This window comes from Rattus norvegicus, chromosome 5, assembly GCF_036323735.1.
Source record: "Rattus norvegicus strain BN/NHsdMcwi chromosome 5, GRCr8, whole genome shotgun sequence".
Taxonomy (NCBI): domain Eukaryota; kingdom Metazoa; phylum Chordata; class Mammalia; order Rodentia; family Muridae; genus Rattus; species Rattus norvegicus.
The window spans coordinates 126,630,769-126,655,145 of NC_086023.1; the positions used below are offsets into that span (position 1 = coordinate 126,630,769).

The following is a 24,377-nucleotide window of genomic DNA, read 5'->3' on the forward strand; positions in this document are numbered from 1 at the left end:
CGTTATGATTCAGCAAGTACAGACCTGCTTCGTGCCACGTGGGAGCTTTCCAGCGTGCTGGCTACCCCCTGACGTTTTCATTCATTTTATATTCCCAATGCTGCCTTGCCTGAGACCCTTTCGGGGCTCCTGCAGACCTTAGGATCCCCCTGAGGTTTAATAAGAGTGTTCTTGTCACTTGCTGAGAATCTGTTTATTTCTGCTTATACCAGGGAGAGCCCAGGCTCAGAAATTGCTTTCATGTTCATCTTGTGCTGAGGGAAATGGAGGGGAGAGCAGACTTGGGAATTCTGGTCCTTTTCTACTAGATGGAACGGGGGTGGGGGAGTGCGGGGGAGAATGAGGAAGGTGGAACGTGGAGGACAAGTGGAGAGATAGGTGAAGGGACTCAGGGACATCTGAGGGGATGCAGTGGCATCAGAACCTCAGCCATCCACTCCGAGCAGACACTGAAGAAAATCTGCAACCCAAATGTGGTCCCCGTCCTCTGAGCATAGTGGGGAAAGCGACTCTGACAACCATCTCAGCCAGGCTAGCGATGGTGTATGGGGTGGGACCCAGCCTGTGGACAGGCAGAATCCCAAATGAAGCACTTGCTAGATGAAGAAAGAGGGAAGGGTGTGCCCCAACCTGGCATGACCAGCTCTCCCTCCTCCTCCTCCCTTCCCTACAGATAGCATCCTCTGACTGTGCTGATGTCTCCTTCACTACCTCGGAGCCCTCCAAGGGCTTCAGCAGAGATGAACAGAACAGACATCTCAATACACCCCACTGCTGTGACAAGATAACTGGAGGCCGATGGAAGATATATTAAGTCCTGCATCCAACCCGGGGCAGAGCACACCAGAGGCACAGCAGCCTCCTACAGCCAACCTCACCAAGGTTGGTATTTAAATGGAAGGCCAGGCTTCTGGCTCTAGGCCTGGTAGTCACATAGTCACAGCCGATAGAGCCCCCACAGCACACCACTGAGCTGGGGGTCAGAGGCATCGGCTGTGGCCTCCATCCCTCCCCAGCACCAGCGTCTTGAGAAAGTAGTTCCTCTCTGAGTCCCCGCATGCTTACCTGGAAAATGAAGCAATACAATACTCTTATCTCCAGGCTCCTGGGAGGATTAAACAGCCTACAGTAGACAGTTCCTGGCCCTTGGAAAGGGCCTCTCAGAGGCCCACAGAAAGAGCCTGTCTTGTTGGATCCTGACACAGTGCTTGCCATATAGCAAACCTGTAGCAAATGTTTGTTGGGTGATAAATGAGTGAATAAATGAATGTAGTAAGATTTGTCAGGAGCCCATAACTTTAAAGCTTGATTTCTCTGGATCCTAGCTGGTGACCCTGGACACGGTATGCTCTCGAGGCCTTCATTTCCCCACCTTGAACAGGACATGTGACTAGAGTTTCCTTGGAGAGCAATACTGAAATATCATGGAGTTGTGGCTGTCCTCGCCCTAAGCAGGAGGCCCTTCTACCAGCCTGGGTCTCCTCAGACTGTCTTGGGAAGCTGGCACAGACCTGCCTGCAGCTGTTTGTATCTTCTCTTCTACAGTGATCTCCTTGGCTGCAGGACAGCTGAAGGAGTGGTGGAAGACACAAGCCAAAGTCCATGGGCCAGAGTCCTGGCTGCAAGAGAAGCCATAGTAGGCCAGGGTGAGTCAGCTCTGTACTGAGGCCATCTGCCATGAGCAGTCCAGCTCCTCCCTGTCATAGAACTTCTTTGTCTGGCTAATTCATTCTCTTCTGTAGGTGCTACCACAACCCCTCTGTCCCCACTCTAATTACTGCAGGAAAGAAATCTAAGGCTCAGACAGACTAAAGGGTCCTGGTCACATCTAGTAAAGCACGGGGTCACACAACCCACCCAGGACTCAACACCCAAGAGAGCTCAACTTACCCAGACTCCATTGTCAATGCAATTACGGCAAGCTTCTCAGCCAGGATGGAGTCTGTGAGGGGGCTTTTGCCACTGCCTTTAGGTCTTATCTTTTGCAACCTCTTTCCCACTCTCTGTGAGCTCCACCTATGGACGGCTCTGGCCTACCCGAGGGATACCCTAAGTTGTATTGAGAAACTGCTGGCCTTTTCAATTTTCCCAGCTTCTGCGATACGCATGCCCACCTGCTTACTCCCTTCCCTCCCAACCCTTACTCATCTTCCTAGAGTCAGATGAAAGGCTTAGCCCACCCACCAGGATGGTTAATATGAACAAAATTAGAGAAAACGACTTGTCTTGGCAAGGATGTAGAGAAGTTGGAAACTTTGAGCTTTGGTGATGGGAAGATGTAATGGTTCTACTGCTATGGAACAGTACAGGGGGTCCTCAAAGAATTAAATGTAGAATTACCACAGGACCCACCAATCCTCCTTAGGATGTGCCAACACATATTTGTATATTGTAGCCCTGCTTGTAACAACATCATTCACAATAACCATAACCCATGCATTTACCATGGGGAAATGGTGGATAAACAGGACTGATAGATACAGACAATACAGACCTTGAGATGTTGCTCACCCTTTAAAAAGGAGGAAATGTGGGGTTGGGGATTTGGCTCAGTGGTAGAGTGCTTGCCTAGCAAGTGCAAGGCCCTGGGTTTGGTCCCCAGCTCCACAAAAAAGAAAAGAAAAAAAAAAAAGGAGGAAATGCTGTCCAACAATGGTTGTGTACATTGTGATCCCAACACTTGCCTGCCTGAGTCAGTAGGAGAATTTTAGACCAGCTCTGGCTACATAGTAACTAGGAAGCCAACTGAACTACATAGAGACCCTGTCTGAAAAAAAGTACAAAATTAAAAATAGAAGTTCTTACAATACATCATGGATGAAGCTTTAAGTCATTATGCTAAATGATAAGCCAGGCATAAAAAAAAAAAAAAAAAAAAAAAAAGCAACGGGACGAAAACTGACTTCTGAAAGTTGTCCTCTGATCTACATAGGGGCGCCAAGATGTTCCCCCACCACACAAACACACAATAAATATGGGGTTTTTTTTTTTGGACAAAATGGAAATTTTTGTATTAACTATATGCTGTCACAGCCTGAAAAAAGTCAGAAAGTTAAGCTCTCTGGAAATCCCTTCCTGATACTTCAATGCAATGAGAGGTTGCTTCATCTCGATATGGACAGCAGCTTATGATAAGTTTTGCATTCAAAACTATTAAATGGGGGCTGGAGCAATGGCTCAGCGGTTAAGAGCACTGGGAACCAGGGGAACCTTGGTTCATTTCCCAGCACTCACATGGCAACTCACAATTGTCTGTAATTCTAGTTCCAGGGGATCCAACACACCCTCACGCAGACACATATGCAGGTGAAACACCAATGCAAATAAAAAAAAGGAACCATCAAAACAAATTCTAAAAGGCTTTCAAAAAGTATTAAATGTATTACATTCAAATTTAAAATCAGTACAAACAGCATCCAATTGTTTTGACTTGAAAATATTGCTGAAGTCATGGTTTCTTCAAATTCACTAACTGACTCTATTTTCTCTGGTGAAAACGCCGGTCTCCTTCTGACGAGCTGGGGGGGGGGGGGGGGGATGGTGCCGCAAGAGCCCAGCCTCAGGATGAGTTAGGAAGAGTCCAAGGTCAGACATGCTGGAAAGCCTAGTCTACAGGGCACCCCAGTTCAACCTGGACGCTAGAAGCCAGATGGCCCCTGAGGGAGATAGCATAGAGCAGGAAGACAGCAGTCTCAGAGCAGGGAGTGGGACCAGCTGGGCACTGATCCAGACAAGTGAAGCCACGCATATCCAGGGCAGGCATCCATCAGTTTTACCTATGTATCTCCTGGTCCTTCACAGGGAACTGTGGCATGTCACAGAGGAGGAAAAGCCGAAGTATAAGGGATTGTGCTTTATTAGGGACGGAGAAACAAACGTAGATCTAGGCGCCTTAGTTTTGCAGTCTCGGCCCACTGCTGAGCAGAGGAGAGCCGAGATATTCAGTTGAGAAGCCAGATGCACAGTCTGGAGAAAGACGGGAGGGCGGTGGCCCGCTGTGCTCGGCAGAAGGGCTCCAGAACACACACAGCTCTGGAGTGAGCAAGGCTTGCTTAGCTGGAAGGGCCTGTCCTGACAGCTCCGTGTGGAGGGTGGAGCAATGCCAATGGAGGAAGGACTTGGCCGGCCTGGGCAACCTGAGGTTCCAGGTCTCCTTGGGCATTACCTGGTTCTGTGACGTTGACACCTTTCTTTTCTGAACCTCTCTTCATCTGCTGAGTAGCTGAAATCTGCCTTTGCCACTTACTGGGTTTGTGAGCCTCGCACTTGGCAATGCACCACACCTGTTTTTCAGGCACACCTGCTTGTGCAATGCTGCTGTCTAGCAGCGAAAGCGGAAACAGCTACAGGGCGAGCCCTTCGTCTGCTCTGGGAGCCACCCACTTGCAAGAGGTGCCCAGGACCGCCGTGCGTGCGGGGCTCCCTCCGGGGCTGCCCCATCCACTGTCCTTGGGAGTTAGAGGAGGCCAGGGCAGCCAGGGGCAGCCATGACGGAGCCTGAGGCCGGAGCTGAGGACCTGGACACACTTCTCGACGAACTGGACTATCTGCCTGGCCACTTCCACTTGGAGATGCAGCTCAACTTCGAGCCGCGCTCACCCGCCCAGCTGCGCGCCCGGGACCTGAAGCTCCAGCGAGAGGGTCTGCGGCAGGAACTGGAGCTGGTGGCCACCCCGCAGCTGCCTGCTGTGCGTCACCTCTTGGGAGCCTTTTCCTTCTACCTGGAGGAGCTGGGTGATGCCCGCGAGCATTTCCTGGAAGTGGCCCGCAAAGACCCTGGCAACCTCAACGCCTGGGCCAATCTGGCACACGTCTACGGGCAGCTGGGCCAGGAGGAAGAGGAGGAAGCGTCCGCCGGGCGACTGGCCAGCCTTATGGGCCTGGCAGGGGACCCCGAGGATGCCCGAGACCCCCGGCTCCGCGCTGCCCGCTGCCTGGCGGAGCAGGGATATGCACATGGCTTCGACGTGGGCTGTGCCAGTCCAGAGGAGCGTGCTCAGGTGCTGGAGGCGGGCATCGCACTCTACGACAAAGCGCTGGGCTACGGTCAGCAGGTGGGTGCTGAAAGGACTGTAGTCATTCATTTCCTTTGCTGGGATGCCCGCCACCATTTCCTGCCCAGGTCACCGGGTAGCTTTGCGTTCCTGGGTGCTGCCTACCTAGCTTTCTGTTTCAGCCCCAAGACAAATCCTCCAACCAGGCTAACACATCCCTTCTTCTCCCTCCTCTGCCAGCAAGTAAGAGGTACAATCAGACACCAAAACCTTGGCGGATTTTTCTTCCTCCTCTCTCCTCTCTGTTTAGTCCCCAAAATTTGCCACTGCCTCAGTTTATAAGAGCTTCCCTCTCCTCCCTAGCCTTCCTCTGCCAGCCCAGCCTCTGAAACGTCCTGCCTGAACTTTGTGGTCACCCTCAGCTCGGCTCTCCTGCCCCATGTTTCACTATGCTGCTGATACAGTCGCTGCAGCTCACTGACTACATCCTCAACTCGGCTCCCAACCACCCCATCCCACCCCCGACTCCTAGGTTTGAGTGACATCCAAGGCCCTCCATCCTCCATTCAGGCTTTCACCTCATCCTACAACCACTCCGTCCACTGTGGGCAGGCTCCATATAGCTCTCTTCCTTCCTCTGTCTTATCTGCCTCTTCCTGCAGTACCTTGCTTCAAAATTTCCCTTCCAAGGAAGCCTCTGTGGTTCCAGGCTGGTCACAGCACCCTCTCAGCTTCCCCAGCAGTGTTCCAATTGTCCCTCTAGCCTGTCCCTCCGGCTCAGTCTCAACAGTTTTGAGAGGGGGCACAGTGGTCATCTGATTTCTCACCGTAAACCAGTGTCATGGGTACACAGTGATACTCAAAGGTCCTGGCACTTAATAGATCCTGGCGTACTTGTCCTTTATCCTGCAGATGAAGGGTCCTATGCTCAAGCGGCTTATACAATAAGCACTTACGACTGAGCAGCGCCGTGGGTATGGGATCTAAGTGTGGCTCTACTCAGTACTTGGGGCTCCGGTGTCCTCTGAAGGTTGGCCTGACTGGGACCATTTCCAGCCACATCAGTTCATAATCAGCAGTGTAGGGTTCCTAGTTGGTTGTTGATACTTTGGCTGTTTTCTGTTTCTTAGAAACATGTCGCTGTGTCTGGCCTACACTGCAAGAAAGGGGGTTGTACAGGTCAGAAATACCAGCAGGTGGGCTCCCTGTGGGCATCCTGGAGGCTGCCTGTCACTGAGGCTGGGAGTGATGTGGGAATGTTATTGTTCTCTTGAGATGCTCTGGCATGACACCATTCACGAAGCCCCCACACACATTCTGAGTGTCTTTCCACCAAAACCTGCAAGTCCTTTAAAGAGAAATGTTGGTATGGTGACTTTAGCGAGGCCACACTGGAGGGCATGGACTTGACCTCAGGACAGCAGTGCAGGGTACAAGTCAAGAGGGCCCTTAGGCTGGGAGTCTGGGCTTAGGGCTCTCTGAGCTCTCCAGCTCCACTCAACCGATACAGGGCTCTCCAAGTACCCTTTCCCTCTCAGGGAAATGAGACGATGACGTCATGTGTGTCATAGGTTTTTCTCGTTAGTATAATGGTGGTACCATTTGGTTGATGACATAATTAAGAGCCAATGCTTACAAAGTTCCTAGAAAGGGCCTGCACAGAGATAGCCATAGGTGAACCTCCATTTTCTCACCTACGAAGCCTCCTCCACCCACAAGCTAGGTGTAGCCATGAACACAGCTGTGAGCTGGGACCACCAGTTTTGAAGTCAAATGCCAGGCCACTGGGCATGGGTAGTATAGCCAGTGCTGTGCGTGTTGAGTGTGGTTATGGTCAGAGGTCACAGCAACAGTGTGGTGCTTAAAAGGCCTGGAGGGAGTTTAAGGCTCAGAACCTCAGTGTCAGGGCCACCCACAGGAGAGATCTCTCTCCACAATGCTGTTTCTGTGGAATAACACTGGAAGGGAGTCTTATGGCTACCAAGGTCTTTTGCTGACCTCAGGAGGTGTTTGGGGAAGGAAGGCTTCCTAGAAGAGGTGGTCATGGGGGCAAAGGTTTGGGAGTAGCAAACGGAGACCAGCTCTTCTCTGTCTGTATAGTCACCACAGGTACCCGGGACGGCATAGGTGCTCAGTAAATAGGATAACAGTGATGATTGCAGCAATCAGAGTCAGGCAGGGCCTTGGGCTTAAGAGGCTCTGATACTGGTGTTTGCTGCGTGGCTTTAGCAAGCTGCTTGTCTCTGGCCTCCATGCAGACTTCACAGATGCCAGTACTGGATCTGGATCTCTGCCTGAGATGTCTTGTGGTTATCCTGTCAAATAATAGAGAGACCCCGGGGAGCCCAAAAGGTGGTTCCTGGATTTCTCTGCATTTATCTGGTTCCTGCTGTGCACCAGGCCTTGTGTGAAGAAGCCCTCACATTAAGAAGACCCTGAACAACAGAGAAAGCAAATGTTAGATCCATCATTAATCACCTTATCCAAGCCCTTCCTCTAGGAGCAGAAGCCAAAGGAATAAATTAGTGATGTCTCTACAGCTGCTTAGGGTCCCAGTCCCATGGCACAGGACAGTCTCTAAATACTGAGCACAGGAGAGCACACTTTCTAAAACAGAACCAATTCCCCAGGGCCTGACAATGGAAGTGGACTTCAGTGGCACGTGCAGACCCAGTGTTGGCATCAGTAGTGACCCGGAAAATCCAGGTTCTGTGGAATAGAGAAGCAGTGAGCAAGTTCCAGAGAAGTACTACTTTCCAACAGAAGTAACTGGTGGAAGCTTCTGGAAGAGATGGCAGTCTGCGGACAGGAGTAGGCAGAGGGCACTGCCAGCATGGTATCCACAAAGGCCCGACAGCAGGAGCCCACAGAGCAGGAGGACTTCAGAGACAGTCGGCCTGCGGCAGGAGAAGGGGGCTAGAAAGAGGCAGCCTGAGATTTTGTAGCAATCACAGGAAGATTCAGGAGCTACTGACAAGGCCTCTGAAACTGGCTCCCACCCTCCATATTAGCCATGTTTTCCCACGATTTTCATGGCAGTTCTAACATAATTCTCCAGATGTCCCATGTAGCTTTATCCCTTGCAGAGTCCGACCGCCCTCTGCCTAGAAAGCAAATACATCCATCAGAACCCTAATGTCACCTGCTTCTGGGAACCTCCTCACATAGCCGCCCACTTTGGGCACCTTCCAACTGCATCCGAGCAGAACCCTGTGGTTCACTTGAGGGACTTGGAGCTGAGGCTTGCATGGCTAGCATTTTGCCCCAGGGTACTGAGCTAGTGAGGGGGAGTCGAATAGTCCCATGCTAACTTGTCTAAAGGCCTTTGCTTTTCTCTGGAATCAGAAAAGTAGGGCAGAGGGAGACCCCTCATGGGCACTCTCAAAAATCTGGTTTGGGGAGTGCTGAGAGATCTCAGATAAGCGAGTACCAAGTACCATTTGTTGGGGAAATCACTGAAGGTAGGAGATGGAGGTACTCAGGGTGGTAAGTAGAGAGAAGGACTCCCCAGCTCTAAGAGTCACCACCATTTGCAGGAGCAGCGGAGGGAGCCCATGGCTACCGAAGCTAGTGTAATACAGTAGGTTTACTCGCTGATAAGAGGGGCTGTGGCAGACAGGCAGGGTGAGTGGGAAGCTCCTTGAGCCCAGAGGACAAATGACTGCTGGAAAGTGGTGTCTGCTCATCTACTGACCTTTACTTCAAAGGAAAACAGCGGGGCTGGTCAGTCAACTCATAAACCCTGTGTTAGAAGGAGCGTCTTTGGGATGTCTGCACTCTGCTCTTCACTCCCTGTCGCGAGGTTTGGGGTTGTGGTCCTGGGGATGGAAGCTGGGTCTCGCTACTGTATTAGACAAAGTATTCTACTGATGAGCTAGCTTTCTTAGGCTGGCTCCTCTTTCTTGACAAAATTATAAAGAGACGGGTAGCTTTTATCACTCCTGCCTTCTTCTGAAGATCATCTACACACACACACACACACACACACACACACACACACACATCTCTACAGGATCCCTAGTGCACATGGGTGCAGTTGGGCGCACACACACAGCTCCACTGGATCCCTGGCGCACACATTTCCACAGGACCCCTGTGTGCACTTGGCCACAGTTGGGAACACGCACCTCCACCGTTCTGAGTGCTCTGACTCAGTTCAGAAACAGAGGAGGAGGAAGCCAGGCCAGGGGCTGATGAGCTGGGTACACAGCATGCTTGTGGTTTTCCGCATCATCATCTCGCTTGATCTCATAGAAATGCTGGCAATGCCATGTTATTAGCACCGTTCCATACATGAGGGAACAGAGGCTCTGAGAGGTGGAGGCTAACCCAAAGGTACACAGCCATGAGTGACAGGGAGGGACCAAAGTCAGGTGTGTGGGCTCAGAGTACAGCATTCCTGCCTCAGTGACAGCAAAAGTCACTCACCTTTGCTGCTCATTGCTCCTGGGGCTGCCGCCGCCTTCTCTTCCCACCCATCTGGTAACCTTGAGGGCTGGGTCTCCACAGTCCCGAAGACACAGGACCCTAGGGGTCAGTTGTTTTCAGCATCATCTGACTCAATTATGTCTGACAGAAGAAACGGTATCCACAGTGAAGCCACTGGGGAGCTGGGAAGAGTTGGCTTACAGTTCTTCTCTGAGAGGGCACAGGACTCGCTCGGGCCCACAGCCACTGCAGACCGTGGAGTCTGCCTTAGATACACAGCAATGAAATAGAAATGTGGTTCCTCACAGTTCAGTGTGGGGACCTTGTGAAGCAAAGACGACCCACAGGGCCTGAAGATTTGACAGACTAAGGGAGAGCAGGGAGCTTGAAGTCCTCCCTGGGCAATTCTCTGGGGAATCCAGGATGATGACAGACACCCATTCCAAGGCATCACGCCCAATCCTAAACCTCTCCCACCAGCCCATTGGCTACCCCTGCCTCAAGCTTCGTAGACACTCACAGATACAGAGGCTGGCTCAGTGACCTGGGTTCCCTAGTTGGAGCAGGGGACCTCACATTTCTGTTACTCCATATACCTGTTGAGGCAGGGAAATGAGAACACTAGTACCCCGGCAGGGCTGGAAGAACCTCTTCCTGTCCCCCATGCTCTGGCCCTGTCTGTCACCGTGGAAAACATTCCACTTCTGCTGAAAGGACACATTCCTAGGCAGGTCCGACACCTTGCAACTATTTCCAGCAGCTGAAAGACCGGTTTTTGAAAGAGGTAGATCAGAACCTGAATCCTGGCTCTTCTGCCTTGGCTGTGGTGTTGAGCTGTGGCTCTTAGGCTGTTTTCTAACTCCTGTGAGGAAGACACTATACCTTCTGAGGCTGCTGTGAGAAGCAGGTACCACTGTACCCAGTGACCCGGAAGCGTTCCATCAGTCCCCTCCCAGGAGACCATTAGTCAGCTCAGGGGCCTCCCTGGAATGTAGGAGCAGCTGCCAGGACAAAGTTCACCCTGCCAGGCAAATACTATCTGAGAAACCGGCTGACCACCCATTCTAATCAGAAGCCTGTGGTTCTGTAAACTGTGGGGTTAGTGAGAAAAAAAAAAAAAAAAAAAAAAAAACAGAATCCATTTTTGTCTCTGGACCCCTGAGGTACCACAAATGGACAGGCCTGAGTTAACACAAACCTGCCCTGGGACAGTGAATCCTATTCCCCTACTGCCAGGTCACCTGTCTATGTCCCTTACCCACGAACCACAGAGGCAAGATCTTCAGGCTTCCTGGAGGAGAAAGGGTCTGATCCTTTGGCCCATTAAAAAAGGGCAGACCTGCCATCCCACTTTCACTCCACCCCCTGCCAATCCAGCCAATGGCTTTCAAACTTAGCACAGTAGAGAGGGCTGTAAGCACAGGGCCCCCTGAGCCACACCCCTAAGCCACAGAGGAGTGAGTCAAGAGTTTGCCTTTCTAAGTCAGGCCTGGTAGCTCATACAGTGATCCTAGTATACCAGACTGAGGCAGGAGGATTGCCACAAGTTTGAAGCCAACCTAGATTACAGTATGAAACCCTGTTTCAAAACAAAACAAAAACCAAACAAACATAAATCAAATGTCTTAGGGTTTCTATCGCTGCTGTGAAACACCTTGACCAAAAAGCAAGTTGGGGAGGAAAGTGTTTATTCTGTTCACACATCCGTAACCCTGTTCAGCATCAAAGGAAGTCCGGACAGGAACTGAAACAGCAGGAACCTGGAGGCAGGAGCTGAGGAAGAGGCCATAGGTCAGGGGTGCTCCTTATTGGTTTGACCATCAATATAATAAAGAGCTAGGCTGGTATGGTGATGCATCCCTATAATCCTGAAGGAGATGGAGGAGGAGTTCAAGCTTTAGGCTAGCCCAGAATGTGCAGTAAGACCCTTTCTCCTTAAACAGGGTGGGGCTGGGGGAGTTAAATAGTGACAGGAGTGAGTCTCAGTCCAGGCTTTGAGGACACTATCTTGCCTCAGTTTCCCCATCTGCTGGTAATGAATCTCACTCCCCCATCCACTCAGCCCTAACTAAGCTGAGTGTGTTCTGCAAGTGGGAGCCACTGTTTGGATCCCAGCTCTTTGCGGTTGGTTCGATATTGTGGGGGAAATGTGAACTTGAAATGAGAAGCGGCCTGATAGAGCAGGTGAGACCTGTAGCCTCCACGGCTTTCCACCTGCTTCCCCCATCTCAGGAGGAGCAAAATGACAAGAGACTCAGAGGAGCATGAGGCTGATGCTCAGGGAAGCCCCAGCGTCTATCTCACTCTCACGTGTACCTCATTAGTCCCAGGGTGACTGTACACGCGGACTGGGTCTCCTGCGATTCCTTCCTGAGAATCTGCCCCAGGATGGAGTCCAGCCTGTGGCCAAGGCTCTGATGCTGGCTGGCTGCTGTCAGAGCTTCAGGGGACTAATGATTGAGTGCAGGGTGTCCCACCCAGATCCGATACCGGGCAGTCCCAGAAACTCCTCCCAGGCTGCCTAAACCCACAGCCCCTGGGAGCTGGGAACCCTGAAGCTCTGCGCCTTGCCCGCCTGCTGAGGTTCTGCTGCAGGAGAGAGGCAAGCAGCCCCTCCTCTCGGCAGGAGCACACCGGCAGTCACAGGCCTGTTTAATTTAATGCACTGTGGCTTGCCAGGTTGCCCCTGGTAACAGCTTCAGCTGCTACTTCCAAAACAGCCAGGATTTTTAAAGAGACAGGCTATTTTCAAGCTGGCATTGTACTGTGGCGGAAACAGCATCCAGAAGAAGCTGAAAACCCAGCGGCACTCCGAGGCCCCCACCCATGGCCACTAACCCTATCCGTAACTCAAAAGCCCGCCCTCAGCCTGAAGTTCACTCACAAGTATGTTCTGCTTAGGGCTACATTTGAGATCTCTCACATGTGCCATTCAGATTAGCTACATTTTTGAAAATCAGTTTAGTCTCCAAATTTGGAGTGTAGGAGAGAAAAAAAAGCGTAGAAGCTGCTCCTGCAATTCAGAGACCCTACCACCAGGTGGTGATATTGCTTCCATCGTGAAAACAGTAATGGGGTTGACAGTGAGCAGAGCGGTGGGGTTTACAAGCGGTGACTTGTAAACCTTGGTATTAACTCATGTGGAGTCACCACACCTCTCTGGTCTCAGTGACCCTGGATATAGAATAAGGAGCTAACGGTGTTGTGGGAAAGACTGGAACTAGGACCATGGAAGGAGTTTAACTCTCAGCTCTGCCATTCACAAACCATATGCTTTGAGGGAATAGTTTAACTTTTTTTGGACCTGAATGCCAATGAAAAGAGTGTCTACTCAGCAAAAAGAGCTCTGCCCGAAGGCAGGGATTGGGATTACTCATCTGAAGCTACCCTGGGCTACACAAGTCCAGGACTAGGGTACATACTGAGACACTGTCTCAAAGCAAAGCAAAACAAAACAGACAACACACCCAACACTGGGGTCCTATGGAAGTAAGGAAGATGCCTTGTAGCCCTAGATAAGGGGGAATAGGGACAGGTGGGATATCATCAGGCTCCAGGCCCTGAAACCATATGGCTCTTAGGGATATTGAAACAGATTACACTGGACAAAGCACCCCCAGGCCAGCCCACACTAGGAGAGATGGAATGAGTGTTTGCCCTAGGAGGGACCCGCCCTCACAGGCCCCACAGGTGTGTAGCACTATTCTCCTTTGCAGTTAGGATGCAGCCCCTAAGTATTCATCCCTGGAGTCACCCAGTTGGACCACTCAGGTGTGCGAGCCACCAGCCTCTGATCTGCTCACTCCAAGCCAGAATCCATCCCATCAGCTCTTGTGTTGGCCTCATCTCTTATCACGGGGTCATGGAAGGAAGTGTGGGGCTGGCACTACCCAGCTCTAACCCCTGCTATGGCTCCCCACTGACCCACAGATAAGCTCTGAATTCTAAGCCTGGTATTATGGACCTTCCTGATATTCCCCGCTGATTCCCCAACTCCCTGGCTGGGGGTTCCAGCCCTGGCCACTGTAGACACCACACACCACTCCCCTACATCTCTGAACTTCTGCCCACAATGCTCAATCTGCCTGGAATAGTTTTTCTCACTATATCCCTCTGGGTGGCTCCCTCTCTTCTTGAGGAGTCTGTTCTAGTGCCTCTTCTCTTAGAGAAACTTCTGGGTTAGAGAGGATATCTCCCACAGTCTCCCATGGCTCCTATGTCCTTTCCACTCTAATTGTATATTTACACCTGGCTTCCCTGCCAGACCAAATTCCTTCAAGATGGGACCCACCTTCCCTCTCCTGTTTTCACTGCCCAGCCTTGTACCATGCAAAAAATCAGAGGGAACACAAGCTAAGAAACACACAGGCCTCTCTAGGAGTTAGGTTTCCTGGCGCTATCCCAGTATGTTGTCACACCACTCTGGAGCTCAGATGCGTGTTATCTCCTACACACACACACGCGCACACACACACACACACACACACACACACACACACACACACACACACACACACAATGTTCTTGTGTTCTCCAGGTGACTCATTCCCATACATCCCATGTATCCGCTCAAGCCAGCCTCCTTCCCACCAGATACCCTAGTCCCTGTCCCACTCTCTAAAGTGCCACAACCTTCTCAAGACGCAGCTTGAAAATATATCCTCCAGCCAGGCAGTAATGCCACACTCCTTTAATCCCAGTATTTGGGAGGCAGAGGCAGGTGGATCTCTGAGTTCAAGGCCAGCTTGGTTTACAGAGAGAATTCCAGGACAGCCAGGGCTACTCTCAGGGCCTTCATCAGATCTACTCCTCCTCCAGGGTTTGACAGTGTGGCCTGGTGACCAGAGCATGGGCTGTGGAGCTAAACAAACATCAGATCCCCAGCTCCACCGTCTCCATCTGTGCTGTCCTGGACACATCGCTTTCCCTTTCTGCACCTCACTGTATTCCCCTGTAAATTGGGGCTATCAGCTAGGCCCTGGGTTTGCTGTGAGATTCAGACAATTGCATGAGAACCCTGGCACACACACCAGCTCTGTCCATACCCAGCCTGTGTCCCCAGCCAGCTTGTGAGCCTGGTATTGTCAGGGTTCACTGTCATTTGAGGCCACATCCCTACAGCACCTCAGAGGTACTCAGAAATGCTAGCTGATTTGAATGCTGCTGGAGTAAAGGGGTGGGGGTGGGGATAGTGAGGGGGAGGGAGCTCCTGAGCTGGGAAGGCAGAAGAAGGGATGGGGAGATGAATGTGGAGGGAGGGTCAAGAGCCAGAGGCAGAGTTGCCGTTATGCACTGGGGATTTTATTGGTTTTCATTAAAATTCCTTCCCAAGGCAGGAGGAGCTACTCCCTTAAATAGCAGCATAAATATTTTATCCAGTGCCCAAGTCAGTCTAAATGCACAGTGAAGTTGGCAAGAATAATAATGAGAAAATATTCAGGGAGGCCGGGTGAGGCTGAGCTGAACAGACTCAACTTAACATTCCCTGGAAGGCTTTCTTGAGACCCTGTGTGGGAAGGGGGGTGGGGGATAACTGGAAGGAAGGTCTCAGCTGGTCAGAGCCCCAGGCTGGGGGAGCCAGGATGGTGGAGCTAGCTGAGGAAGGGAAACGGTATTCCACACCCACTCTGGAATGACTACTTCACTGGGGGACTCATGTGGCTAGTCTCCAATGCCCTTTGATCAGAGAGGTGAAGCAGTTTGCCTAAGGCTGCCCAGCAAGGCACTGTCATCAGGCTGATGAAGGTCAAAGGCCTCCTGGCTATACCTGTTGCCTCTTCAAGTTCAAGCTCACAAGCGCAGGGCCTTGCAGACAACAACCTGGGTATCTCAATAACCGCCATGTGGCACGCCATTCTCTGCTTCCTAGATCCCGATAGAAGAGAAAAGGAGCTGGTACTTCACCATGGCAACACTCTTCATCAGGTCAGGCCTGACTGGAGATGGGTTGGGGATGGTGGGAGGGGTGTGGCCTGGAAGCAGAGGTGGGCAGGCCTTCCCATGGCAAGGAACCTATGGGCATCGTTGCAACATTCTGGGGATGGCTGGGAGGGGCAGATAGGGACCACAACCCTTTCCTGCCCATAGGCTGGATGGCATCTTTCTGGAGATGGGCAGTGAGGAGCAGAAGAGGCTGCCAGCCTTCAACCGGACTCTGACCCTGCTTGGGGAAGTCCTCAAGTCCTCAGACTCCCGACACCAAGGTGGGCACTCCAGGCAGGGAGTCCTGCCGTCCTGCACCTGGCAATAGTTCTGTCTGCCTCTAGCCCTGTCTCTCATTTTGCCTCACCCTGGCTCACCTCACAGTCCTATTGCTTACCCAAGGAAGCCCAGGCTCCTTGCCCCAATAAATGAAGCAACTCCAGGGTATATCAGTCCCTGGTGTGACACCAGACTCTGGTCCCAGTGCCGAGCGGCATGTGAAGCAACATCTAGAAGGCTTGAATGCCAGCAGTAAAACAACTAACTCACTGGCACGGAAACGGGCAGAGAGAACCAATTGAAATATACTTCAAGGAAAAGGCAGGGAAGCTTCCAGACAGATTAGCCACTGAGAGAGAGTTTCTTTTTAGCAGTTGAGGGGTGTGTTAGTCAGCCTGTTTCATGAGCCATCTGTGTGGGTAGCCTGTGTAGGTGGAGTGGCTGTGCCTTGTGTCATCTGGTTTAGTGGTAACCTTTACGGTAAGTTGTTTTTGAGAGTGGCCATTGATGTGAGGAGCCCTGGAATCTTTGGGGATTAGCCATTACGGGTCACTCGAGGCCAGGCTGCAAAGGTTGTGGCTAGACTGTAAAGGGATTTTGCTATTAGTTGGAGCCTTTTGCTTCTATAGTCAGGAAACTGAGGCAGGAAGGCCCAGAGTGCTAAGCTAGCCTGTGCTGCATGGTAAGTCTGCCACAAAACCAAACCAAACCCACCAAGCAGGCCATGACATGGACCCGTATCTTGGATTGTGTAGCACATGTGCCTGCCACCTTCCACCCCCACCTGTGGTTAGGGAAGAGGCTATGTTGGAGACAGGTGTGTCATTTGTTCTAAGGCCAAACAGTAATCACAGGAACACACACAGACACACAAACACAGAGACATATACACAGACATATACACAGATATATACACACACATAAACACACAGGCACACACCCATACCCACAAACAGACGCATGCACAGACACACACACACACACACACAAACACAGATGCAGGCATACACAAACATAGACAGACACACAGACACACACATACAAACACAGACACATATGCACACACATACACACTAGAGGCCAGGAGAGCTAAAACCCTGAAATAACATCTCCTACGTGAGTATGACATCTAGGACACAGAGTACACACTAGAACAAATCATGCCACACCCTTGGTGTCCTACATCCTCCCTGCACCTTTTTCCTCCTTGTCCCTGCCTATTTCCCTTTGTCTTCATGGGGGCTAATTCCTGCAGAGGAGGAGATCCCCCATCCATACCGGGGCTCTCCCAGCCCCCGACTGCTCCCTAAAACCCTCTCTTGCCCTCGCCCAGCTCTGGCCTGGTGCTATATTGGCATGCTACTGGAGAGGAAAGACACCTTCTCCACCACCCCCATGGGTGTCCATGAATGTGGGTACTCGGGCACGGAGCCCCTGGACTGCTTTGGCAAGGTATGTATGTGGCCTGGGTACACTTCCTTTGCAAACTGTATCTCCTACATCTCCCCCAAAGCCCTCTGCTGACCCCTCTGGGCTGACCCCGCTGTGTGACCCACTCAGGAAGGACTTCAGCCCTCCATCTCCATCTCTCCCTACCCAAAGCAAAAGTGTTCTCCCATGCCTGCTCTGTTCTGCCTAACTGGCCAAAGCCTGTCCCCTGCCCCCCAGCCTTGAAATGGGCCTAGAACAGTTCCTCTGGGGGGCCTGTATCCACACCTTTCCCTCGGCCTTGTTTCCTCTCTCTCACCCCCAGCAGCTTAGTGGAGATGCTAGGTCTCCTTACTGGCTATGCTCTCAGGCCAAGCAACCCTGAGACAAGTCACTTAGATCAACTCCAACATTGCCAAGGAGAGCTTGGCTCAGCTAGAAACCCTATAAGCATGAGGAGAGAGAAAGAGGCTGTCCCTGCTCCCACCCCTTACCAGCCCCATTACAGAGGAAGAAAGGCTTGAGCTTGTGCCAGTGAGCTAGACTCCAAGGGGTTGGGGGCTGGTATCCTTGCCTGGAAGTCTAGGGTCCTCCATGGTTGCTGGATGACTGAACCAGGTGGATGCTGGCCGAGGGTGGGTGGGAACTATGGCTGCAGTGGCACAGCTTTATGCCTTATCCCTTCCTCCCTCCCTCCCTTCTTAGGCTATTGAGATCGCCAAGAACCAGCCTCCCATCCTGAATCGCCTGGCCAAAATCTTCCACTTCCTGGGAAAACAGGATATGGCCATAGGAACCTGCAACATGGCCCTGGCCGTGCTTACAGACCCACAGCTCAACTGGCAGGCGTACTGCACCAGGGCCAAGGTGAGTCAGCTGCAGCCCCACCCCATCCTGCCACCCCATCCTGCCATCAGGAATAAGAGGCCAAATGGAGTAGCAAAGACCCTGGTGCCAGAACCCTGGAACCTTCGTGATGGAGGGCTTGGGAAGCGTCTTAGCGCCTGACAATGCTTTGAGCTAAGAGACTCCAGTTTGGTGCTGCACATAAACATGGAAGCTGGCACATCTGACGAGATCTCTTCTGACTGACCAATTAGGTTATTTAGCAGCTTCACTCTCTTGAGAGAAGGGCTGCACCGTGTCCTCAATGCCGGCAGTCACACCCTGAGGTGAGAGTTGCCTCCCTTGGGTCTCCTTGCTGGACCCAGCTCTGCCTCTGGCATCCCCACCCCCCTGCCCCCCAGAACCCAGCTGCTTGAGGCCACATCGGCAGCCTTGAAATCATTTTTCTCCAAGTCAGTAAGGACCCCCTACCCCCACCCCTCATCTTCTTCACTACCTTTCACCTGACCTGGTAGTCAATGGGCTACTAGTCTGGTCTCTGTGGGGAAAAACAGAAAGGTCTTCCTTGCAGTTGATAAAGCTGTTACTGAGCATAAGGTCGCTCACTGTAAAGCCAGAAGGTAGTACTCTAGAAACCTTTCACTCTGTGCTCTGCTTTAGCCCTCCCAAGAATCCTCCGGGAGGGAAGACAAATGCCAGTCTGCAGATGCGGCGTGGCAGGGGGAGGCAGCCAGCTTCCTCGGGTTTGGCATTCACTTTGTGAGCATGACAGCTATATTTCCTCCCTCTGCTCCCTGTGGCTCCCAAGGTCACATTTGCTACTCAGATGACCAGAGCAAGAAGGAATATGACAGAAGGGATAGACAGGTCAAGGTGGAAGCTTCAGCCTGTGGTGTGACCCAGGAGCCCAGATCTAGCGGGATAGCTCTGCCTAACACTCTCTTGCTTTCTTCCAGCTCATTGGCCTGGGTCTCCACCTTAGTACTCTCCTCAGAGATAGCCAGTTGGCCCTGCCTGGGGGCCTGACACAACCTCAGCTTCCTTCTAGTGACCTCTTAATGAAATTGTCAAAGTACTTGCCAGGATTTTCTGTTCCCTCCTGTTTTATTTTCCCTTCCTAACACATAACATGCTGTTCACTATTTATTGTGCTTATTATTCTCCCTTCTAACAACAAGGCCAGAGCAGAAGCTTCGCCCTTTTGTTTTCCGCTGTCTCCTCAGTGACTGACATATTGTTGTGTGAATTGCTAAGTTTTCAGCTTAGAAAATGACGTTTGGAAGATACGAAACTTCCTCCAGCTGATTGGGAAGGGGGGGACTGAATAAATGGATGAATTAATGAATGTTCTCCATCCAGCTCCTCACTAAAGAAGCAGAGAGACAGGTCCAGAACGGGGAGTGGTTACCCTAGCTCACACAGAACTCAGGCTTTCTGCAGCCACTCAGGATGTCCCTGGTCACTGCTGAGAAGCAACCCAGCTTCTTCGTTAGATAAAATAAAAGGCAGATGTCTTGTGTGGAGTGCTTCCTCTAAGTTACCCCTCTGCTGCAGGTCCGAATCAGAGCCTATGTTCATGACCTGGAACGTGCCAAGGTGGGGCTCGGGGGTATGCCTGACAGGAACCACCTGGCCTGTGCCAAAGCTGACCTTGAGGAAGTGGTCAAGGTGTGCCCAGGCCTCAGGACCTACCTAGATATCAGTCAGGTAAGAAAGACAAGGGCTGCCTGGGCTCCAAGGACAGAATGGAGTAAATGGGGACCACCCTGTCCTCCTCTCCAGTGCCCTGTGGAGTGGATGTAATAATGTGTGTATGGGTTCAGAAGCCTCCCTCTCCAACCCTCTCTACCCATCTTAGCAGTCAGTCCATGCTGTGCTCAGGGAAGGACTATCAGAGGTGACCACATATAATTGTACATGGAAGGGCTTGTTCAAGGGAGTAAGGCTAGGTGTGGAGGGTTGGGATTAGAACCCTGTACAGCCTGTCATTTTCAGGTCCCTCTCCCCGCCCCCAGGTTTACTATTACATGGGCGTGGATGCCATGCGGGAGCTGCTGGCAGTGGATGAGGCTGCACTCAACCAGGCTCTGGTCTTCCTGGCGAAGGCTGGTGAGTTGGAGCTAGGCAACACGCTACCCGAGCTGCAACTGTTGCGTGGCAAATGCTTACGAGTCCAGGGTGAAGACGCCAACGCTGCGACCTGCTTCAAGCGTGCAGTAGAACTGGATGACGAGGGATCCAGCCATACTGAGGGCTTCGGCTGCCTGCTCGAGGCACTGCTTGCCCAGTGGAGCCAGGCGCAGCTTAGCGATGACGAGGTGGGGTGCGAGGTGGACATCTGGCTGCGACATGCCCAGAGCAAATATCCGGCAGCACGCCTGCGCCAAGAGCTGCAGCGTGTGTGGCGTGGCCACACAGAAGATGTCCTGGGCCTGGCTCGGGCCTTAGTAGGTCAGGGACGGCCAGCATTGGTGCGGCTGCTCTTTGAGACCATGGAGCATGAGGGTGAGGACGCTGGAGTGCCATGCAAAAGTCGAGCATCCTCCTGAGTCAGGGGCTGATACTCTATGGAGGTACCATCCCGAAGAGGCTCCATCCTAAAGAGGTCCAACCCGGATGACTGGATCTCGTCACAGTACTCAAGACAGGCCACCCAGCAGGGTGAGCAGAGCCAGAATGTTTTCTGCACTGGGGCTATAGTTTAAAAGAAGGCTTTCATACATAGTAAGCATGAGGCCCTGGGTTGGTTTCCCACATGGTGGGTGGGGCTAGAGGAATCAAAGCAGACACCCCCACCTCCCAAAATTGTGAATGGGTATTTTGAAACGTTTTATCAATTTGAAATACCCAAAGGGCAGAAAGTGAGCACTTGCAGGAAATTCTGCTGGGAAAAGGAGTCTGGAAGCAGGCCTGGAGGCCCCTGGAAAACTGCCACTGGAGGGAAAGAGTTTTACAAACACGCAGAGAAAATAGGATGGCTCAAGTCTCCTGACAGGAAAGATAGCTGTCTCAGAAGTGACTTTCTACCCCCGATGCCTGAGTGACTACCACTGGATTCCCAAGGGCCACACCGAAAGTTTAGCTAAGTGGATTTCAAGTCCTGCAGCCAGAAAAGCCCGGCTAAAACAGGCCAAGGTGGCACTGCGCCTGGGTGCAGGCAGGGTCCTGACTTAAACCCAGGCGCTCAGAGACAGTCCTTACCTCTCCATCAGCTTCCAGCAGGCCCCCGCTTTGGTCAGCCTTCTTGAAAGGCTTCCCAAAGTCCTTGAAATAAAACTCATCAGAAACACCTTTACTTGATTTCTTTGCTCTTGGTGGGACTTACAGATGTACTCTTTGGAGCTTCCACCTGTCTCTGCCATAAACCTTCTGGGAACGACAGGAGGAAATCTAGGAATCTTTCACATGGACAATCATCATTGCAAATGTAGAAATTTGCTCCCCAACCCCCCCCAAAAGCCTATAAATCAATGGTTCTCAAACTTCCTAATGCTGTGATCCCCCCAACCTGATTTCATTGCCACTTTATTTTGCTGCTGTTATGAATTGTAATGAAAATATCTGATATGCAGGATATCTGCAATGCAACCCCTGTGAGGGTCATGACCCACAAGTTGAGAACCACTTCTCTAAATCATAGAACAGCTGGGGTCACACAAGAGCTGATTTAGCCCAAAATTCTTCAGTAAGATCTTGTCAGACTCCAAGCATGCCAGTCACACATGTTCGCCATGCTACTTCCCACCGCATGGTTCCTGGTGGCTCACAGTTTTGATGGTGACACTCTCTGCTTCACTCTTCTCCTCGTTGCTGTGGAAGCCAGGATGTGGTTCATCAATGGACAGCACAAATGACCAGAACCTCTTCTCTTCTACCACCCATCCTTCCCTTCTCTACCCAAGGCCATGACTACAGGCTCCCCTAGATCGGGAGCCCCTGTCCCTCTGCTTCACAGAGACTTGGAAATTGGTGACATTTGTTTTCTTGTTTAGGTCATGTTTAGGTTTTTTTGTTTGTTTTATCACTTTATGATACTTCATTGTCTTAGGGTTTTACTGCTGTGAGGAGACACCATGAACAAGGCAACTCCTATAAGGACAGCATTTAATTGGGGCTGGCTTACAGGTTCAGAGGTTCAGTCCATTAACATCATGGCAGGAGCATGGCAGCATCCAGACAGATGTGGGGCTGGAGGAGCTTAGAGTTCCACCTCTTATTTCCAAGGCAGCTAAGAGAAGACTGTCTCCCACAAGGTTAGGAGGAGGGTCTCATTGCCCATCCCCACAGTGACACTGTCCCTCAAAGAAGGCCACGCCCACTCCAACAAGGCCACACCCACTCCAACAAGGCCACAGCTTCTCATAGCGCCACTCCCTGGGCCAAGCATATTCATTCAAACCACAGTACTCACTGTGTCACAGCTTTTTCAAGAACTTTTCTGGCAACTTCATCACACATTGTGTAAGTGGTCAGCAGACACCCATTCTCTGCTCGTTAACCCAAAGTCAATGAAGAAAAGGATCTATTGCCTGGGCTGCCCATGATGTGCTATACGTAGATCAGGTGGCATTACATCCTCAATTCATGGATGACACAGACACAAACAAGGTCCCAGACAAGACTGAGCCTGACAAGCCCCATTCCCAGGCCAGCCACCACCCCACCCCCAGGTTTATAGATTTGTCATCCTTGGTGGGAGTTAGGCTTTCCTGGTGCACTTTGAGCCTGCCGATCCCATTTCTGCTCCCAAACTGTCTAACCTCTTGCCTTCCCACATCTTGCTTCATCTCTGGCTTCCCCAGTCATTTCCACCCTCAGCGCTCAGCTCAGAGGCACCCCAACCTAGGAACCCTTTGCTTTCCTCCATCTCTCATGAACCCCACCTTTTTCAACATGGAAAGTTGATTGTAACTGTGCCCAGCTACAAGACATTCATGGATATTGTGTCCGGGACTGTGGCCCAGGGACCCTTGAGGCCTAAAGTTCAGCCAGAACCATGGCCGATTTCCCTCCTGCCTGGCATCATGCCCAATTCCATGAATGGAAAACTGAGACCCAAAGACTTGTCCAAGGTCAAGCTCAAAACTGCCTCCCTACTCAGGTCCTTTCAGGGACGTTGCCTTGTCCAGTTTACTCCTGCCAAAGCCAGAAGAACCCCCTGTTCCTCCATTTCTGCTCTCATAAAATACTTAGCAAGCACAGGCCGAATGCCAGGCAAATTGCCAAACTCCAGAACACTTTTGGGACCTGAGCCAGGCCTGTCTTTGTCTTGCCTTCAGAGAGGTAGCAGTCTAGACCAGATACGGCAAAGACCTCGTGGGCCACCTTCAGGATTTGAGATCTACAAAGCTCCTGAAGACCTTAGGAAGTTATTGAAAAACTCCCGAGCTAGCCCGAGCTAGCCCAAGCTAGCCCCTCTGCAGTGCAATAAAGAATGTGCTGTCCCAGGACCTGGCTTTTGGCTGCTGCTCTTCAACGAGCCCCACAGAATCCTCTGCCCACTGGGTGGCTGGGAGGACAACTGTCATACAGATGAAACCATAAGAACCTACAGGCCTTGCATTGCCCACCCTCTCCTGGGTCTCAGCCACTAAGCACCTGGGAACAACTATCTGTCTAAGAGGCATGAACGAATGATGCCAAAAGTTATAAAATGGGCAGGATTCTGTTTCAAAGATCTAAAGTTGTAAAGAACCCTAGTTCTCATCCTCCCTAGCCTCCCATGGAAAGCAAGGCTCCCAAGCACTGTGTGTTCTATATTCCAAGTGTCTATAGAATTGCGTACAACAGACAGGCAGATTGCCACATCACAGAAGAATTAATTGCTAGACGGCTATCGTGGCTCATACTTATGCCGAAGCACGGCTGCTTGAGATCAAGACCAGCCTGGGTTACATAGTGAGCTCCAGGGCTACAGAGTGATAGCCCGCCTGGAAAGCCAAACAAACGAAAGAAGAAATAAATTTTCAAAAAGGAAAAAATAAAGCAAGAAATCCACAAGAAAAAAAGTCAATTCATTTTTCAACAGGTGTTGTCTTTTATTGAGTTGTACTCTTTCCTGAAACTTCACCCCCCCAATTTGAGTTCATTTTCTGGGGCCACAGGAGCATAATAAGCCAAGTAGCCTGAGCAGACTCTTTCCTCTGCTCCTCTTCTCTTCCTATTATGGCGCCTGTTACAGGGCCGTGGTGAGCATTGGTGAGCATTGCCAGTCAGGTTGCGCTCTGACCTGGTTTCCAGCCTCCAGCCCTAGCCTGGATGCTCACGGGGAAGCTGCAAGCAGCCAAAAGCTGTGAAGAGCAGGGTTTCTCTCTATCCCTAATCAGCCCCCAAGGGAGCACCCTGCATAGTTGGCGGTGGCTGGATGCCAAATGAAGTGAAACATCTCCTCCTCTGCTGTTAATTTTTTTTTCCCTCTTGTTTAGAGAAGGGGAGGGTACTGACGTTTAGCACTTTACAGCTCACCGGTAAAATGAGCAG

General features: G+C 51.4%; 1 protein-coding gene and 1 long non-coding RNA gene across 3 annotated transcripts; one reads left to right on the forward strand and one right to left on the reverse strand.

The window, feature by feature from the left end:
• Positions 1 to 39: 39 nt before the first annotated feature.
• Positions 40 to 21,186, forward strand: Ttc22 (tetratricopeptide repeat domain 22). 2 transcript variants are annotated; one of them, XM_017593264.3, is made up of 10 exons: positions 40 to 154; positions 674 to 882; positions 1,546 to 1,646; positions 4,295 to 5,054; positions 15,292 to 15,347; positions 15,510 to 15,625; positions 16,957 to 17,075; positions 17,757 to 17,918; positions 19,452 to 19,604; positions 19,913 to 21,186. In XM_017593264.3, the coding sequence occupies exons 4-10, from the start codon at positions 4,488 to 4,490 to the stop codon at positions 20,444 to 20,446; spliced, it is 1,707 nt and encodes a 568-aa protein (XP_017448753.1). In that variant the 5' UTR covers positions 40 to 154; positions 674 to 882; positions 1,546 to 1,646; positions 4,295 to 4,487; the 3' UTR covers positions 20,447 to 21,186. The 2 variants fall into 2 exon arrangements, with proteins under 2 accessions (XP_017448753.1, NP_001100141.1); NM_001106671.1 differs by lacking the exons at positions 40 to 154; positions 674 to 882; positions 1,546 to 1,646 and having other exon boundaries at positions 4,381 to 5,054; positions 19,913 to 21,185.
• LOC120102944 (uncharacterized) lies at positions 6,563 to 12,045 on the reverse strand. The gene is made up of 2 exons (XR_005504926.2): positions 9,423 to 12,045; positions 6,563 to 7,429 (listed from the first exon to the last, which is right to left on the reverse strand). It is a non-coding gene; the product is annotated as an uncharacterized LOC120102944 (long non-coding RNA).
• Positions 21,187 to 24,377: the final 3,191 nt, after the last annotated feature.